At 41.3% G+C, this 19,401-nt stretch overlaps 2 protein-coding genes across 11 annotated transcripts in view; one reads left to right on the forward strand and one right to left on the reverse strand.

The window, feature by feature from the left end:
• Positions 1 to 19,401, reverse strand: part of zgc:113278 (Translocating chain-associated membrane protein 1-like 1-like) — a 28,323-nt gene that overhangs the window by 8,407 nt on the left and 515 nt on the right. Inside the window, exon 1 of one of the 2 annotated variants that reach the window (XM_078950414.1) lies at positions 11,220 to 11,240. The exons of the other annotated variant lie outside the window; for it this stretch is intronic. The gene's annotated coding sequence lies outside the window, so the exon portion shown is untranslated. Of the gene's footprint in view, positions 1 to 11,219; positions 11,241 to 19,401 lie in introns of those variants that run through there. 2 annotated transcript variants of the gene reach the window in all.
• On the forward strand, positions 326 to 18,943 carry LOC101161311 (MYND-type zinc finger-containing chromatin reader ZMYND8). 9 transcript variants are annotated; one of them, XM_011477382.4, is made up of 21 exons: positions 326 to 530; positions 625 to 859; positions 6,481 to 6,551; positions 7,550 to 7,713; positions 8,998 to 9,219; positions 10,139 to 10,252; positions 10,375 to 10,467; positions 10,605 to 10,692; positions 10,786 to 10,841; positions 10,913 to 10,990; positions 11,080 to 11,195; positions 11,277 to 11,752; positions 11,836 to 11,958; positions 12,056 to 12,202; positions 12,907 to 13,419; positions 15,042 to 15,473; positions 15,568 to 15,713; positions 16,478 to 16,558; positions 16,648 to 16,726; positions 16,827 to 17,066; positions 17,813 to 18,943. In XM_011477382.4, exons 2-21 carry the CDS (start codon positions 846 to 848, stop codon positions 17,989 to 17,991), a joined length of 3,432 nt encoding a protein of 1,143 aa, XP_011475684.1. In that variant the 5' UTR covers positions 326 to 530; positions 625 to 845; the 3' UTR covers positions 17,992 to 18,943. The 9 variants fall into 9 exon arrangements, with proteins under 9 accessions (XP_011475684.1, XP_011475688.1, XP_011475687.1 ...); XM_011477386.4 differs by having other exon boundaries at positions 15,649 to 15,713; XM_011477385.4 differs by having other exon boundaries at positions 376 to 530; positions 9,076 to 9,219.

Below are 19,401 nucleotides of genomic sequence, written 5' to 3' on the forward strand. Positions count from 1 at the left end.
GTCGAATCTCGCATTACGTTATTTTTGATCCCCCAAAATAAGTTGGACATTTCTATCACGTCCCTGTTTGTTTTTGTTGATAACATTACTGTATGTACATTCTCTGTGCTTGATTGCATTTATTTCCCAAATTCCAACACAGAAATGATTCTTTGACCAACCAAAATCATTGTCTTATGTTTATGAACGGACTGCCTGTGCATTTACTATTCATAAACTTCTATGATCAAATTGAACCCTTAGTTTAAACTGTTCATAAAAATTATTGCTCGCTTTTTGCGACTTGGTTATAGAATTTGTTCATTTGAACAGGTGTAGGTGGATTTGGTGGAAAACTCTTTTCTCCCTTTGAGCCTAAGTAAGAGGGCGGAGTTTAAACAAAGGCCCTCTGCAGATGAAAATGGAGGCTTGTGTGGAGAAGCCATGGAGCCCTGTCTCTTACTGCACGTGAAACCCTACCAGCTCCACCTCACGAGGCTTCTATCTCAAAGACTCCACTCCAGAAGGTTTCACAACAACCGTCACAGAAGGTTTGTATATCAGTATCCTTGTATTCGTCTTGTATTTGAGCAGTTTAACTACGCTTAACGCTCACTTTTCCTCCCCTGCGTCTGGCTATGACAGCGCTGCCCCTGCCTGCACCGAACAAAGATAATTACCCAGGAAACATTTCGGCCAATCAGACGCGGCCTTGTATCTCGCCTGTGAGGAAAGCGACCAGTCAGGATCTGGCTACCATCGCTGGGCCTGATCGCCTTGCCTGAAGAACGGAGGCTTCCCCAGCTCAGGGTTGAGAGTGTCCTCCATGTTTTATAGGTGTTGACATAACAGTGTGTCAGGCAGCCATGCATCCACAGAGGTAAGCTCTGTCTCTTTTACCTTCACCTTCCGATAAAAAACATGGCTTCCTCGTTTTTGCTGCGGTGACTGTTGGTTTCCAGTGATCAGTGTACACACTTTTAAAGCCAGTTCTGTTGTGCAGGAGGAGGAGGAGCTCGGGTGGATTGGAGGCCTCATCAGGCCTCTGCTCTCCACGGGGCTGAGGGTGGGTGGGTGGGTCCCTCACCCTTGCTCTAAGGGTCACATGGGTGCCTCGGACAGCCAGGCTACCATGTATGAGGAAGGGTGCACCATGACCAAGTGTTTCCCTTTTCAGAGCAGCATTTAAAAGTGGGACTCACTGTTCCTCTCTGTTTAGTGCCTGGCATGGACAGACCTGGGGGGGATGGGCATTGTTCTGTGAGGAGTGTTATGTTCTGTCATTAGACTTTTCTGTTCTGGTTTTAGGTCTAATATCATGATAGGTGAGAAACACAAACATGCTACAAGGACAGGACGATTTTTTTCTTTTAATGTGAATATAGATATGCTGAACCGGACGTCATTATTTTGACACTGCACACTTTGTACAGCTCTGTCTCCCTTTAGTCATGAGGCAATCTCACATTGATTTTTCCAGAGTGTAGACAAGAACATTAAAAAAGGACAGACATCTTTGATCTGAGTCACAGGCCTTGACTTTTTTGCACCTCACTTCCTCAGTTCATTGTCAAAAGTGTGACCCTGTTGGTCTATTGCTCAGTAGAACTATAGGCTCTTCCAACTGATAGGGAATAAACACCAGCTTTCCTTTGTTTTTGTTTTTTATTAATATAACATGTTGAATTGGGGTCTTTACTGGAAATGCTGTTTTCCTTTTTCTTTGGTCAGGTTTTTCTCTCTTCCCGTTTCCACTCTTCTTCTTTTTCAGCTTCAAACTGCAAAAAACCCAAATGTACGGAACCACACTAAAAGTGTAACAACTCCAGACCAGACAAAAAAAAGCCGTATAAAAAAGCTTGTAGTTGTTATAAAATCTACAATCGGCAGCCCACAGGTTCAGCTCCGCACCATCCCACTGATCCACTTCCAGACAAGAAGGTCCATTTTAGTCTTCATTTTCATTGTCAGACATAGCATTTGGGTCAAAACTGTACAGCTGAATAGCTAGCCATTGGCGTTGCACCAGTAATGTTAGTTTGGGGGTGTCAGGCTGTAACTAGCGGGAGAGAATGTAAACAAAGTGATGATGGGGAAATGAAAGCAGGCAGTCCCGCCCACAACTCAAAAGTGAATTTCTGATTAACGGCTGCCGCTCTGCAGAAACTATGTCCTAAAAAACAATAGATTCTGGCAAAAAAAAACAACTGCATAATCATAATTAAAAGACCACTGCAATTGCTTTTTATAGTTTAAAAGATAAAGAAAGAAAATAAATCCTTCTAGATTTGGAAACCACGTGATTTAACACATTTAGTATTATTGTGGAACCTGTAAAAAGCCGTGTGACTCACGCTTAAGTAAAACATTACAATGTTTCCTTTTAGATCAAAGGTAGTTCAGTCGGAAACCACAACTGACATATTATTAGTCACATGGACCAAATAAGCTGACCTTATAAATGTTTTATCAATATGTCAGGAATGTACCGCATCCTGGAGTTGAGAACTGTTTGTGGAGAACTCTCTGTGGTTGCCTTTAAACGGGCAAACACATGCAGTGGTGCGTAACTCATTCCCTCTGACTTATGCATTACGGCCAGTGAACTAATTTCCCAGAAGACCATTATCCCCCCCCCCCCCCCTCCAGATTTATATTATCGTGATCACAAAAGGAACCAAAACAAGCTGCATATTGGAGAAGAAATCTCTGCATTGCAGCAAAAATTATATAGGCTTTCTGAGAGTACGAGGCAGCCTGCACTGGGTGGTCGGTGTGGCACAAGGCAGCCGACCAATAGTGTTCCAGCCTGTTGGCCCTCCAGCCAATTGTAGCAGGAGCTGAGGTTAAAGATCGACAATCAGGGGGGAAACAGCACAGAGAGCAAGGGCCTTCTGGAAAATTCCACAACCATCTTTGATCCACTCTCAACAGCATTATGCAAAATCCAGGTCAAACCTCAAGAAAAAAAGAGTACGGTATATGCTGTTACTAGCAGCAGAGCAGGATCTGGATTCACACAAGAACAGGCATGTTGGTGGCACACAAAATACTGTTGATATCACCCTGGTGTTTTGTTGTATGACGAAAGCAAACTATAGTTGTTGTTTTTTATTATGAAGTTGTCTGAGTGTCATAAAATGTTGGTATGGGGTTTAATTTCTGGGATTTCACAATCTCCGTCGACAATCGGACATTTTACTAGCGGAGAACAGACTTGTTGGGTTGTAGTGGTCACTAAACATTCAACAAAACCGTCTACGACACTAGTGTCCACAGAGAAGAAGGGAGGAAGGGCAGGCGGGTGCGCCTTACTTGGCCAGATTTTCCAGTCTGTGTGTTTCTCCTCCATGTGTGACGGTGAAGGTCTGTCCTCTCGCAACTGCTCGTGGGTTTTGTTTTGTTTGTTTTAATGACAAATTTGTACGGCTTTCTGTAGATCTCTCCTGGTCCTTCTGCGTGGATGTGCCAGTGCCTGACTCTCAGCCTTGGAGTGGGGGATGGGGGGGTGGAGAGGTGGTGGTGGCGGTGGGGGGGAGGGGAGCAAGCTGTGGCCTCCATTTTCTGTGACGAGAGAACCCTGCTCGTCTCTCACAGGAGCTGAGTCTGAAGCCACTGGCTCAGTGCTGCTTCCTTTTTGTCCATCAGGTACTAGACTGCTGACAGAGGGGGAATTCAATGTTTTCTTGAGCCGACCTTCTTTGGAATCTATTCCACAAACTGCTGGGGATTTATTCGCCTAACTGTCTTTGCCTAGTGGATCATATTTCCTGATCTAAGAAGAACCATCTGGATCATACTTTTTCTTTATTTAAAAAAAACCCAAACAAACCTCTGTCTGTTGTTGCAGCAGTGTTTGACACCTAGACCTCAACAAGACATGAGGGTGAGGGTTCTGGGTTGCAGTGATGGTGTGTCAGAATCGTAGACATGCTGTCTTTTCAGGGCTGTGGTGAAGAACGCAGATTTTGGCTAATGCTACATTTTCATGTGGGCCTTGTTTGTTCACTCAGTCCGGAACAGGAAGGCCCTGAAGGCGTGTGTGTTTGTGGGTGTGGGTGTGTGTGCATACTGGCAGGCTGAAACATGAAACCTCTGCTCTAGATTTCCTGGGAAACTTCATCCAGCCAATGTTTGACATTTTCCAAACATTGCAAGACATGATCTTCATTCCCTGAAACTTTGGGTCGCTGTAGATTTACTGTTGTTGGGTACAGTGTGTCCAAAAAGGGGCATGAATCGGCAGAATTTCTTTGTTTTGTTGTTGCTTTTTAGAAACTTTCTGTCCATACCAAGCTCAGAACTGTATAGGAACTTACTCAGCTTTAGACAGATTACAGGGAGATGGAAACATTCCTTTAGGTTTCCCACAAATGCGGTTGACCTTTCTTTTTTCCCTCATTCTCTTAAAAAAGCTATCATCTTAGCTGGAAGCTAGCTGTAGCCGCAGCCACAAAATGGTCAAGTTTGTGACTGGTCATGAGGTTTGTGAAGGGATTTTCCTCTGTGGGCCTACGGATAAAGGATCTATCCTTGAAACGAGTTCCTCTTGCTTTGACAAAAGAGGAGCCAACGTTTCAAAGACCCTCTTTAATTACCAGCTCCCCAAAACCTCATCTGTTCTTTCATTTTTCTTTTTTTGTGTATCAGTGTATATCTAAATGAATGAGGGAAGGAAGGGCTAGGAAATCCTGCATTTTTGTTACTCCTACATTAGAGACTGATGTTAGCGTTTGTCATAACGCTTTTTCCCTACACCTAAAACATGTAGGATCTAGATAACTTGGTTTATTTCGAGCCGTTGTTCTAAAACTCTGTAAACCAACAATCTTAATGTTTCTGGTGAGCTTTCAGGACAGGAGTCTGCAACCTGATGCTCTAGAGCATTGACTGTATATGAGAACTGGACTGAGGATCCCTCCTTTCTTTGCGTTCCAAACAGGAAGTACCCACTGGTCCCAAAAAGCCAAGATCCATAGACTCCAACAGAGAAATATACAGCTATTACTCAGTCATTATGTTTGTCAGAAAAACCATTCTTGATCTGCTGGCTTTTTTTATTTTTTAAACGTTCTTGCTAATCCTAATTTTTTTTCACGATATTTTTGCTTTAGTGCAAGTTATTCAATAAGTATTTCTCAATTAAAATAGGTTAAATTGCTCCTTACTGGTGATTTCTGGTTCCAACATGGCGACCACGAAAAAATGGCAACTGAATTTTCCAGTCTAGTCAATTTTCTTGTAGACACATGCGGGTCTTTTATTCCTCCATTGGGGTTCTCCAGCTTTGAAGAAAATTAATATCAATTTCAATAAATAATGGGTTTGTAGTTTTGGTTAATTGGGTTTGATAATCAAGTTTTTGGTTTAGACTTTTAAAATGTCAGATAACTGAACAAAATTATGGTAAAAGGTTTAATCTATTGCCAGAGTGGTTCATTGATAAGATAAAAGCACATATTCTGATCTGCTGCTGCACAGCAGTGTGTAGTTGGTGTTCTTATAGTATATTTATATACCGGTATATGTACACACTCATTTACATGTGTAGATTTAAAGAAAATGATTTTACCTTATTTTACAGGAGAATCTTATTTAACACAGGTTGTATTTTATTTTGAAAGAAATATGTATATGCTGTGTTAGAAGATAAGAATGTTATATAAACCCATAGAACAAATAACACTTTAAGATTCTATTATTGTAAATATTTAAAAGCTACATGTCATACATGACTGTATTGACCACAAAAACATATATAACATATGTATAAAACACAGTTTTGTAGTTTTAACAATTATTTTTTTAAACTTTTTGGCTCTTATTGGGTTTTGGTTGGTAAGAAACTGGCCCAAATTGCTCTTTTAGTGTTAACGCTTGCAGACCTCTGATTTATGGTAGCGATATTCAAACACACCACATTTTGAAGATCATTCGAGGGATTTGTTTCATTTGGTCTGAAAGAAAGGGCCCAAATCCTTTGTTACTGAAGGGGCTTTCATAAGGCAGTTGTTCTTAGCGTCCGTGTGTCTTTAATGACACCAACCGTTTTGCTGTGATTAAATATTATATGGGTGGGATATGAAAGCGTAGGGCATCATAGCCGTAAAGAACAGAGATGCATAGTAATATTGGCGAGACGACCCAATGTGTCGGCGTGCATATAAACGACAGCCTCACAGAGAGGACTGTTGCCATGGTGATTACTACTTTTCCTGGTCCCGGAACGTAAAGAACCTTTTCTTTTGTGTCTTGATTGTCCCTGACGACAGGAACAGGGGTTAAGCCTCGGCCTCAGACGGCAAATCAGCTGAAAACAATAACAATGGATGAAGGCAGAATCCCCGAAAGACAGATCCTCAGGGACCTAGGTGTCTTCGGTGGTGCTCCACTTGTTTACTATACGCTGATATGGTTGCTGAACACCCTCGCTGACTTTGTGTTCGCCCCTCTTACCGTGTGTGTGTGTGTGTGTATGTGCTCTTGTTTGTTGCTCTGCAGTTTGGCTGAGGACGAGATAAAGACTGAATCTGATGTGGTAGAGGGGATGGATGTTTCTCTGCAGTCCAAAGGTAAGTCTCGAGGCCAAGAGTCTCTCATTAGCTGACAAACACCATATTTTTCAGACAAAACTGGTGCTGGTTTGTCTTTATGAGAGCACAGCCTCGTTCATTAGACTATGGAGAGCTGTTTGCGCTGCAGCAGAACGGTTTGTTTGGAGCCTCTGAATGTTTTTGTTACAGATACTTTTGTAAATGTAACTAGTACTTTTTAAATGATTGTTGTCCAGATGGAGATCGCTCCACTGAAATGTTAATGACATTGAGGTTAAAACGCACAAGCTGTGAACTGAGCTGCTAAAAGTGCACGCTTTCTTTTGCTTTACATTGTTAGTACTGATTATTATAAGATTGTTTTTTTTGTACATTGTTGGATTAAATCTATATACTTAGTCTTTTGTGTACAGAATTCTTCGGACCATAAGGCGCGCCTGTTTATAGACGAGCGCATTACCGAAACTAAACAGTCGTATAATGTAGTATGACTACAATATCCAGAATGCCAACGGAGGCCAAGTGGCAGGCAACTGGTCAGAGGTGTTGATGGGAAGTTTTCTGTCTGAACTGTGTAATTGTTCATGTTTGTCTCTTTTATCTGTAATAATCAGCCTTTGCAGAAAGTGCGACACGACAGATAAGTTAAACCTTTTTGACAATAAGTCAACATTTTTCTATTGTAACATAAAATACAAAAAACAAAACATTTCAGTTCACGACGTTGAGGCACAGTACTTATCATTTCGCCAACCCCTTGACTGCGATAGCTGTAAAGCTCCGACAATCCATTAACTGCAGCGTCTCCGTTGTTGACTAAATTTGTACTAAAACATCTGTGTGGTTTGAGGTCAGTAAGATCCACCAGAATTCATAAGGTGCATCAGTTTATAAGGCACACTGTCCATTTCTGAGAAAAATAAGGCGTTCAAAGTCTGCATTACGGTCTGATAAATGAAGTAATTAGTTGGACTTGAGTGATTGAAGCTTCTCGCTGTTTGGTTCTTTGCACCTAGTCCCTGATCCTCCAGGGTCAGCAGAACGGCCCGCTCCACCACAGAAGCGAAAGGTGTCGAGTCCCACCCATTCTTCCAATGGACACTCTCCCACAGATACCACTCCCAGCCCAATTAAGAAAAAGAAAAAACCAGGGGCTGTGAACTTTAACAGCAAAGACCAGGTAGGACCTCTGGTGAGAGCAGACCTGGCTTGTTCACAAAGGACATATTGCCTTTTGAAGGAATTGTGTGCGTGCGTGTGTGAGTGTGTGTGTTTTTGGGGGGCACAGGGGGTAGTTTATAAAAATGGAGAAAAATTTGCTTTGAAAGCCAAAGTAGAAGATTGCATGTGATCACAAGGCCTAAACCAGCACATATAGTGGTTTTTGTGAGTCTTCTGGAAAGTTTTTATTTTTTATTTAAAATCTTTTTTTATTGTTTAGGTTAAAAAGAAGTTCCACTTTATTATGTTTTTAAAGCTGCTGCTTTTCCTTGAAACTGGTCATTCTCTAGCATAGTAATCATGCCTAGCATAAATGAGCATCCATGGTGCTAGACATTGTAGAATGCACTGATTAGAACACAGTTAAGTCTCTTAAATCCAGCTTAAAACGGCATTTTTCATGAATACAACAATTATTTAAAAAAAAAAGAAGAAGAAAAAGAAAAGTACAGAGGCAGTCATCTGCCCTTAAAGTTTATAGCTTTCATATTACACTACAATGGGCGGCTCTTCATCGTACAACACTGTTGATCACTGAATCGGTTCTTCAATGCATAATTTATTTTGCTCACGTCACTGTTTTACAAGATAAAAGCTGAAAAGAAACCAGTTTCAATGAAAATGAGCAATAAGAAAGATCTGTAAACAGTGTGTGGACTGATAATGAATTTTGCTTCAAGTCTTGTTTGTTTTTATTAAGCTGTATTTCCTTTAAAGACCCACTCCGATGAAAATCGTGTTTCTAACGTGTTCTTGTGGCATTTTTCTGATGACATGCATAGGGAAAATTAAGCTTAAAATTAAATTTCCAAGAATTTCTTTATTTAAATTGTTGTGAATCAGGAGCAGATGAAAAATGCCCTTGGAAAAAGATTGGATTTGTGACGTAGAAAAAAAACAATAGGCGTCCCACATGCTCCCTGCTACGCTCCGAGGAGCGGAAGTGGGGCGGGGTTGCTCTTCGCCAACTGTCATGCCCATAATTCAGTCCTAGAAAATGACTTTTTGTGTGTGTGTGGCTAAAAACATCATTAACATAGATTTTTAAATTGAACAAAAGATGATCAGAGTGGGTCTTTAAAAGTGTTATTGTTTGCAGAAAATGATGTTGTGTTGAGCTGAATGTGATTGATGCTGTTGAAAGTCCTGCTTAATTCCCTCACTGTTGTTTTTCTGTTGCACCTTTTTGTGTTCCTGCGTGTTTTTGAAACCTACTCCCCTGTTTCTCTTACCTGCATTTCAGTCAGAGCTAAGACATGGTCCCTTTTACTATATGAAGCAGCCAGCACTCACAACAGACCCTGTTGATGTTGTACCGCAGGACGGCAGGAACGACTTCTACTGCTGGCTGTGCCACCGCGAGGGCCAGGTGCTCTGCTGTGAGCTCTGCCCCAGGGTGTACCACGCCAAGTGCCTCAAACTACCAGCCGAGCCCGAGGGCGACTGGTTCTGTCCAGAATGTGAGGTATTTTGCTAAAAACGTGGACGAGGACTAGCCGGTTTACCTTTACTCTTAGCTTTGTGTTTTTCAACCTGTTTTTTCGGCCAAGGTCCACTTTTTCCTCTGCAAAAACCCCAAGGCACACCAAATATTTGAAAAAAGAGAACCTCTGTAGACTGTAATAATGATGTAACAGTCCCTCTAGGATCTCTCATGCATTTTTTGTAATAGCTGCGGCACAAAAAGTTTGAAGTTGCAGCTGTTTTTCTTAAAAAATTGCGATACATTTCAATTATTTTCAACTAAAGGCTGCAGGAATATTTGCAAACTGTTCTAACAGACTGGTCGATATCTTCATTTGTTTTTCTTCATGACAGTTAACAATAGCACAGTAACAGATCGCATTAACCCAATGAATCATGGGAGATGTAGTGAAAAAAATGGTGGTGCTGATGCCAGACTCGCATCTTTACGCTTCATTCTAACTCTGGCTTCTGTGAAGCTTCACCGTGATACAGTCTTTCTTATTAAAAGTGCCTTGAAAAGAAATCAAAGAAACGTCTTTTTATGATCTTTCTTATTTCTGTGAAATCTGGTTCCATTTTGATTAACGCAGCGTGGATATCCTGGAAATGGGAAAGGCTTTTTTTAGACCAATTAGGTCAAATTGCACACTAGTGCACCCAGGCCCACTGGTTGAAAAACACTGCTGTAGCGTGACTAAACATGGCCTAACTTTTGCAAGCATGATATAATGCTGCAAACTTTAAAAAAAGGAAATTTGCTTGAAAGATTGGTGCATTTTTGAAGTGCAACTAATAAAAGAGGGTGCGACATGTAACCTTTTACCACAGTTCATACTCTATTTGGATTTATTGAACTTTACATGTTTGTGTTCTATTATAAAGCAATGCAAAAAATGCACTTTTTTCTTTTGGTGCAGAAAATAACAGTTGCGGAGTGTATTGAAACGCAGAGCAAGGCCATGACAATGCTAACAATAGACCAACTCTCATACTTGCTCAAATTTGCACTCCAAAAGATCAAACAGCCTGGGGTAAGAGAGCTGTAATCGTTTTTCTGCATGTTTAATATTTAAACATATTTCAACAAATATGGCCAAAAAAATGGATTTCCAGAAAATGAAGAATTGAAATTTCAAATGTTTTGTCTTAAAAGACGGAGCCCTTTCAGAAGCCTGTATCTCTGGATCAGCATCCAGATTATGCAGAATACATCTTCCATCCTATGGACCTGAGTACCTTGGAGAAGGTAAAGTGCCATTCCAAATGAAAAAATAAAACTAAAACATTAAGGGAAACGGCAGAAACGGATTCCAATGCATATCCGAGTTTAGAATTTCCTGCCCCTAACTTTTTTTTTTCCTTCCCCCGTCTCCTTTGTGATAGAATGTCAAAAAGAAAATGTATGGCTGCACTGAGGCTTTTTTGGCTGACATGAAATGGATTTTGCACAACTGCATCATCTATAATGGAGGTTTGCTTTCTTTTACTCTACATATGTCTCCTACTGTTCGATTTTATGAAGAAAACTGAAGTAAAACCTTTTTTTTTTTTTTTTTTTCCTCAGGAAATCACAAATTAACAGCAACAGCAAAAGTCATCGTCAAGATTTGTGAGCATGAGGTAAAAGATTCTTGAAATCAGTGATGGCAGCAGCTGTTTGAGACTTGTTAACAGGACTTTTTGAACTTCAGATGAATGAGATCGAGGTGTGTCCAGAGTGTTATCTGTCTGCCTGCCAAAAACGGGAGAACTGGTTTTGTGAACCATGTGTAGGTCCTTTTCACAAACTATTGTAAATCGGAAACAGAGAAAACTCTGCTTTTGAATGATTTTATTTTGTATTTGTCTTTTGGATTAGAGTCAACCCCACCCCCTGGTCTGGGCTAAGCTGAAGGGCTTTCCGTTCTGGCCAGCCAAAGCACTTCGAGAAAAGGATGGTCAGGTGGACGCACGCTTCTTTGGGCAACATGACAGGTGAGGTGAACATTCGGTATCTACCGTTCCTCCGTTTGAGATGTGCTTTCGGTGTCGTTTTTATGCTTCGCTTCTCTGCAGGGCCTGGGTTCCCATCAACAACTGCTACCTCATGTCCAAAGAGATCCCTTTCTCTGTGAAGAAAACGAAGAGCATTTTCAACAGCGCCATGCAGGAGATGGAGGTGTACGTTGAAAACATCCGCAAGAAATTCGGGGTCTTCAACTACGCGCCCTTCCGCACTCCCTACACACCCAACAACCAGCTGCAGATGCTGTTGGACCCCTCCAACCCCGCTGCTGGGACCGTGAAGACGGAGAAGCCAGAGAAGCTGCGCTTCAACTTCGACATGACCTCTTCCCCAAAAATGGTCCTCAGTAAGAGTTCTACACACAGCAGCATGAGCCGGCGTGTGTCCATGACGGAGATGCCCCGCTCACCAATGAGCACCAACTCCTCGGTCCATACTGGTTCGGATGGGGAGCAGGATGGGGAGAAGGCCAGCAGGAACCCAGCCTTCCACTACAGCACAGGGGAGGAGTCCATGGACTGCACTAGTAAGCAAACTTTCTCAGGTTGCAGACATTTCACTTTGTCAAATGAAAAATAAAGATTGTAAACTTTTTTTTTTTTCTTTTAGCATCTCCTGCCTCAGGAAAGATGGGTCCTGCTGGCAGCGTGGCAGAAAGTCCAAAGTCTCTTAACCCTCTCCCCAAGCAGGAGAGGACCTCAGGAACGGGCGGCATCCTCAATCTCAATTTGGGTCAGAACCACCAATCTGTGTTTTCTTAAAAGATGCTGGGGCAAACGTCATCGGTAATTCTTGAATTTATGTGGGCTTTTTCAATGCAATCGTGCAGATCGAGTAAAAGCTGAAATGGATCTGAAGGAGCTGAGTGAGACTGTGCAGCAGCAGCAACAGCATACGCTGCCGGCTGCTGTCACCACGCCAAAGAGACCCATCAGGAGTCTGGATAAAACTATAGAGAGCTGCAAGGCACAGCTCGGTCAGTATGCAAACACCAGACACATGGGATTCTCACGTTTAAAAACATACTTCAAAGAATATTGGCATACATTGATGCTAAAAGTGTAAATTTGATATTTGAAAACCTATTCCGATCATCTTTTTCATCTATTTTAAAAGCCTTCCCAGTGGTCTTCAATTATGATTTTTTTTTTTTTTTTTAGGTAAAATCAAAAAAATCAGTGTCTTTTTCTAGATTATCCATTCTGCATAGCAGCAAGAGTTCATTAGAAATTCACCTCTGAGTTGTGGGCGGAACTGTTGGCATGGAGGAACACCGCCCCTCTTCCCATCCCCGTTGTTGAGCAGAGCCGAAAATAGAAATTGTGGCCCCCCCCCAGTGTATTTTCTTCGTCACAATTAAGCTCTTTTTCCAGCCACATTTTTTCTTCTGCTCCTGATTTACAACAGTTTCAAATAAAACAAATACTCAGACATGTAATTTTAAGCTTGATTTTCTTACATGTCCTTCATAATCAGAAAACTGACACAAGAATAGGATTAAACGGTTTTCATTGAAATGGGTCTTAAGTCATTTTTGTGCAATCTAATAATAGCTGCCATTTGTTTTTTTTACCGCAGGATCAGTTTATTTGTGTATTTATTAGGAATTTTGATCAATATTTTATATAATCTGTTCAGACAAACATCTTTAAAAAAACAAGTGTTGGTTTTTCCACACAGGCATCGATGACATTTCTGAGGATGTTTATAAAGATGTGGATCACAGCGACTCCGAAGACTCTGAAAAATCGGACTCAAGCGACAGCGAGTCGGCCAGTGACGAGGAACACAAAGCAAAGAGCTCAGTCCAGGACGACAAAGACAAGGCAAAAATGTCCAAAGCCAGCGCAGAGGGAGAGCACAAGGAGGGAGTCGCAGGAACAGGGGATAAAGCCACCTCTGAACCCCTGGTGAAAGAGAAGCAGGGCAGCAGTGGGGCAGATAAAGATCAAGACAAGCCCAGGACGCCCCAGTCTCAGCCACCCACTGAAAAGCCTAAACCCTCCGAGGAGGGCCGAACAGCTGCTGCCCCCGCCGCCGCACCCGTGACCGACCAAGACTCTGACTCGGAAAGAGAGCTTGTGATTGACCTGGGGGAGGAACATGGAGGCCGTGACCCAAAGAGGGCAAGAAGAGAGCTGGGCTCTTCTGTTGCCAAATCCCTAAAAGAGTCCAATGTTGCCAAGCTGGATGGTAAGACGTTCTTCACACTCAAAGGTCAAAACGATCAGAGGAAGGGAGAATGCTAGTGAAATGAGTACTCATTATACTAAAACATCTATTAATTGTTAACTGATTAAAAAGCAAAATAATGACTTAATTCAGGTGTTGGTATTGGCTTCATAACAACCATTCTATTTTTTGGTCGCCTGGGTAACAAACAGGCTTATGTCATTTTTAGAAGAATCGGCAAAAGTAAACTTTGGGATTTCCTCGGCAGCTGAGATTGTTAACCACGCCCACAATCCTAATGTCTTCACATCATACGTCATATCGTTCTGTTCAGCTTGAGCCAGGAATCTGTATATAAAAATTTCACATTTTACCAGCACAAAATACGCGAGCAACAAACGCTCATCAAAAACATCATATTCCAACATTTTAATAACTCTGGAGGAGTTATAAGGCAATCAAAATCCCCAGGAGTTTAAATTTGTAGCTAAAACTAGAGGCAATTTTAAAAAATGTATTTATTCAACCTATTAATCAAAACAACTTGTGTTGGTGGTTGTAGACTTAAGTTGTCAAATTTCACACTTTGTTACATAATGACCACCAAGCCCTAGGCATAGGCTTCTATGGCCATCCCATAATGGATTTCAAAACTTTGTTTGGATAACCCTGACAGCGTGTGTTGTAGTTTCGTTAGAGGATTTGAAAAATCTTTTTGAGTGCCGTAAAGATACAGACACGCTGAGCGTGTGTCGTGGGTTCTTGGACACAAACACACTCTTTAATAATCAGACAATGTTTTTTTTATTTTTGTTTTCATTGTGACTTTCATAGTTTAGGTCTATCTCTCTGTAAGTGGGGGAACTTGCACAATTGGTGGCTGACTAAATACTTTTTTGCCCCAATGTATATGAACAAATGAAATATATAGTATTATATCATTCCATTCAGGCACAAACTGCAATTATTCATTTCTCCGTCATGATCAATTTTTCAAATGGTTGGCACTTCCGTAAGTCGTAAGGGACGACGCTACCAGATCAAAGTCCCTGATTGGTTAACTGGTTTTACTTTCAACTCATGGAAATTGGCTGCGCGTTTTGCACACGCAGCCCGAAGCGGATGTGGAAACCTCTGTAGCTACGTGTGACTTTTCTTTGGAGGTGGATGCCTGATCACACGTTTCCAAGGGTGGTGTGAACGTAGCTTAACCCTTGTGCTATCTTAGATGACCCCACCCTTACATTGACGTGTTCTCCCTACCATGACAAAGGTGGATAAAGGTGGAAAGATTTCATGTGATCCATGGATACCAGTGAAGATCATAAATCATTGAAGGAAAAAAGGTTCAGCGCACTGTCTTGTGGGTCTAGATGACCCAACTCCCAACGTTAAAGCCCAACTCCCAACGTTAAAGTGCCTAGGATGGCACAAGGGTTACGAGATTTTATCCCCATTCATTCAAAGGTGCAGTAAGAATGAAGAATTGCGAAAACAATTTGGTCCTTTCAGTCCTAGACTGCTGCAGGCCATGAATGTTGTTTTTAGCCGTACGAAATTGGTGTGTTTTTTTTTTTTTTTTTTTTGTAGAGATTTTTATGTTTAGTTCACCCTAATTATTGAATATTTTTTTTCCCACCCAGGCAAACTGCCGTCTGCTGCGCCAGGTCCACCTGCACGAGAGCCTTCCTCCCACCTGAAAGAGCCGTCACAACCGCCTGTGGCAGCGGCTGTTGCTGCCAGCGCTGCGTCCACTGCAGCAGCCGGTCAAACCAGTTCTACCGCAGCTCCCAGCGGGTCCTCCACAGCGCCGCCCGCTCCTGCAGCGGTGAAGAAACAGCGCCCACTGCTGCCTAAAGAGACGAGCCAGACCGCGCAGCAAGCAGCTGCTTGGAGTCCTAACAAAATTCCGACCTCTTCCCAGAAGTTGCAGGTGCAGAAGGTGCAGAAGCATCAGCAGCATGCAGAGCAGTCAACTGCGCAGACACAAGCCCAGAGTCAGGTGCAGTCCCAGCAGCAGAGCTCCTCCAGTGGTTCCTCCAGTACTCGCTATCAGACCAGACAAGCAGTGAAGGGTAAATACACCCCCCCAGTTCTGCATGTTGATATAACTCCAGAATGTCTCTAAAATAATTTCTCTCTCATTTCTGCCGATGTCATCATCTTCAGTGCAACACAAGGACTCATCTCATAGTGTATCTCCTTCAACAGCTGGCCAGCTCACATCTGCCACCTCCTCTTTAATTTCAGCAGACCTGCAGATCCCCACAGTTTCAGCAGATGTGGCTGCAGATATCGCCAAATACACCAACAAAGTAAGCCAACATTCCCAGCTCCCTTTGATGTCCCTTTACTCTTGAAGCAAAAGCATCTCACGTGGCCACTGAGGTTCCAAATCTACTTTTCAAATGGAAATAAATAAAACACTATCAGTATTTAGAAGAGCAGAGGCACAACATCAAAATTTCTTGAGGTTTAGAGTTGAGTTCCCCCCAGTGCCAGTGTGTGTGTTGGCCTGAGACGCCACCGTTATGTCAGCTTAAGGTCAGCACAGCCATCAACTGTCTTTTGGAGCACTTCATCCTGTCCTCACCAGCTTTATGGAGATGCTGATTTAATTTTCCAGCGGGAACTCTGGCAAAGGATGAGTGTCTGGATTACAGACCACTGTCTGGTTGATTAGCCACAGAATTCATAGAAGCTCCAAAAAGATCCAAGAAGTTTTGTGAAGAGGAAGATACAAAGATGGCTGATAATGCATTGCTGCAGCAATAGTTGCAGATTTCAGAAAGTTAACTTTAGTTGGTTAAATTGTCCAGGATTCAGATTTACAGATTTTAATTTGTTAAAATGTATACATGTCTGCCTTTTTGTTTAATAAAAAAAACTCAAATGTAGTCTTTATTGAATATGTATACATTCCCTCTTTCAACTAAATTACTGAAAGTCATCCACCTCTTGACACCGACTGAAAGGCATTTTCTTTGTTAATAACAGATTTTTAACATTTTCTTATGTGTGCATTGAAGTTGTGTATTTCTTATTTTTATAGTTTGAGGTTTTTCTCATCATTTTTCAGATTATGGACACCATTAAGGGGACAATGACTGAAATCTACAACGATCTCTCCAAAAGTACATCAGGAAACACCATTGCAGAGGTAAAAATCCACCCTTCAAAGTATGAAGCACATATAGTTGTCCTTAAAATAACAACAAATAAGTGTAACAAGGTTTACTTTTGCCTCAGATAAAACGGTTGAGGATAGAGATTGAAAAGCTCCAGTGGCTGCATCAACAGGAGTTATCAGAGATGAAGCACAATCTGGGTACGTTGTTATGTTTCTGTGAATGAATGAGGGCTTGGCCTCCTGGGACGGCATTTGAACATAAATCCTTGTTCTTCCTCTAATTGTCAACATATTCAAGAACTGACAATGGCAGAGATGAGACAGAGTCTGGAGCAGGAAAGAGAACGTTTGGTGGCTGAGGTGAAAAAGCAGATGGAGCTGGAGAAGCAACAAGCAGTAGATGAGACCAAAAAGAAGCAGTGGTGTGCAAACTGCAGGAAGGAGGCCATCTTCTACTGCTGCTGGAATACCAGCTACTGCGATTACCCCTGCCAGCAAGCCCACTGGCCAGAGCACATGAAGTCCTGCACGCAGTCAGGTAACACATTACAGTCAGCTCTGTTTTAAGTGAGACAGATCAAAAAGTGCTCTGTGTCAAACTGGACACAGTTGCATGCGTCTTCCTGAAACTTCTGTCCAATCAGAAGGTCTGAATACTGTGATGTTGCCTAAGCCTGCTGGAAAGCCCTGCTGACACCAACTCAAAATCTGATTGGTTTGAAAGAAATGAATGACTGAAATTGAGTTCACATCACAGGACCTTCAGAACTCTTGGTGAAGGCCCTTATCCTTCCTGGCAACAGAGGACAGCTAAAATGCGATTGGTTTCCTTGAAGTTTTGTGTCTCTTAACTTGTCAGGAGGATAAAGCTTGGGTCCATTTGGGGAAACTAGTCTTACACTGAGGTTGTGCACAAACACTAAAATCAAATCATTACCTGATTTCTTGAGTTATTCCATTTTTGAGTCACCATATTAACATAATAATCCAACAATCTGACAACAGCAGGTTTTGGATGTGACATTGGATGAAAGCGTGTAGAGTTTCCCCCCCTTAGAGCCAATATTTCTGAACATGTTTATCCTTTTACCAATTTATTTCGTAGTTCTACATCTGAGCATTTGGGAATCTACTCTGTTTGAGAAAAAACTGAAGTGCAGCAGCAATACATCACTTTCTTCTACTTGATGCTTGTTTTTATTTTTATATATTAAACCACATAATTCCAGAACTGTCTTCTTTAGGGTGCCTATTCACGTGTTTTTGTGTTTTTTTTTATTCCAGCCACAGCATCCCAGCAGGAAACAGAAGTGGAGTCCAGCTCAGACCCTTCACTGAAACCCTCCAGCCACTCCCCTCCCACACAGACACTGCCTTCTGGGTCAGCGTCCTTATCAGACAAAAGCAACTCGCCTGCATATGTGGACAAAAACAGGGACAATGGCGGCGTTACTGTGACCTAACAGTTTCACTACAAACACTTTTGTGCACCAACTGTGGGGCTTGTGGCCCTCTGTACTTGAAGGCCTGTATCTCTGTGACAAATCACTGTTTGATTTTATTTTTTTAGTAGTTTGCATTCCTTTTTTTAACATCTTCTTGGTGGAGATCTATAAAGTTCTTTCATTCATCGTATTCCCTGTTCTGTTTTCAGGTCAGCTCACCATGTGAAAGTAGTCGGTTTGGAGAAACAAGCTGTACGTCTTACTTTTCACACTGTACTTTTGTTAGCTCCGTTGTCATTTTCCAGCTCCAATGAATGATTGTATGGATGCACAGAATAGTTTCCACATGATCCCTTTTTATGCTGCTTTATAGTTTTTTTTATTTTTCCTGTTTTCTTCATTCTTTGCTTGTTTATTGTTCTCCATATTGTGAGACAAAACAATCAAAAACTCCCATTTATCACAATCGTATCATTAAGGCATTTAAACTAACTAAAGTTTCATTTCTGACACTTTTCAAATGAGCCACATTTATTTGAAATGTCTTGGTTTAAACATTTCATGTTGTGGCATCTTTGTCCTAAAGCAGCTTTGTATGTTTTTGTTGTTTCACCATAAATGAAAAGACCTGATTTATAAAGAAAGACTACAAAATTTCAAAGTGTATAAAGCTTTTGTAAGAAGATACCTGAACAATATTTATAGTGTTATATGTTTTTATAGTATGTTTATTGAAATCCCATTTCTATGTGTCCTAAAAGTTATTTGAAAAGAATTACTCCATATGAATGTCATCTCTTGGTGAAGTCTGTGTGAGGTCGGTTATCTGAAGCTGATGCCAGTTTATAAAAAACGAAAGCTGCATTTTGCCCAGTTCCTTCCAGTGGGTATGTTTGTGTTCAGTTGTCTTGTTCTTTACGTTCTGTACATACAAGACTTGTGAAAGAAACAATAAAAGCTCTCCTGTAAATGCATTGCTTCATTTTATTAATTTCCCATTGTTGATGGGGAAATTCCTAACTTTACAAAACAAAATAAAGTGGAAATGAGTTTCTCTAGAGCTAGATAATTAGATGTACTTAAGTACATTTGTAAGGGGAAAAAACTATTTCTAAAAGTAGTCCAATTGCACTGGAGTAACTTTCTTTGGTAAATGTATAATAAATACCAAAGCTACTTATTCTACTCACCAGCAATTATTTTAAAATCAGAATTTAATTTGTGCTATCAAATACCACAACTCTGAAATGAAAAAGTTAACGAGGCTTATTATTTTCATGCAGTGTAACCAAATTTGAACCCTGGAGAACCCAAAAACCTTTTCTTCTGGGTCTTTAATTTAATTACTTTTTTTTGTTTGTCTATTTGGGTAGGAGCAAGTAACAGGAGCTAGAAAATATAAACAAACAAATCATAATAGTCTAAGGA

This window comes from Oryzias latipes, chromosome 7 (assembly GCF_053564925.1).
Source record: "Oryzias latipes strain Hd-rR chromosome 7, Olatipes_Hd-rR_3.1".
In the NCBI taxonomy this organism is placed as follows: domain Eukaryota; kingdom Metazoa; phylum Chordata; class Actinopteri; order Beloniformes; family Adrianichthyidae; genus Oryzias; species Oryzias latipes.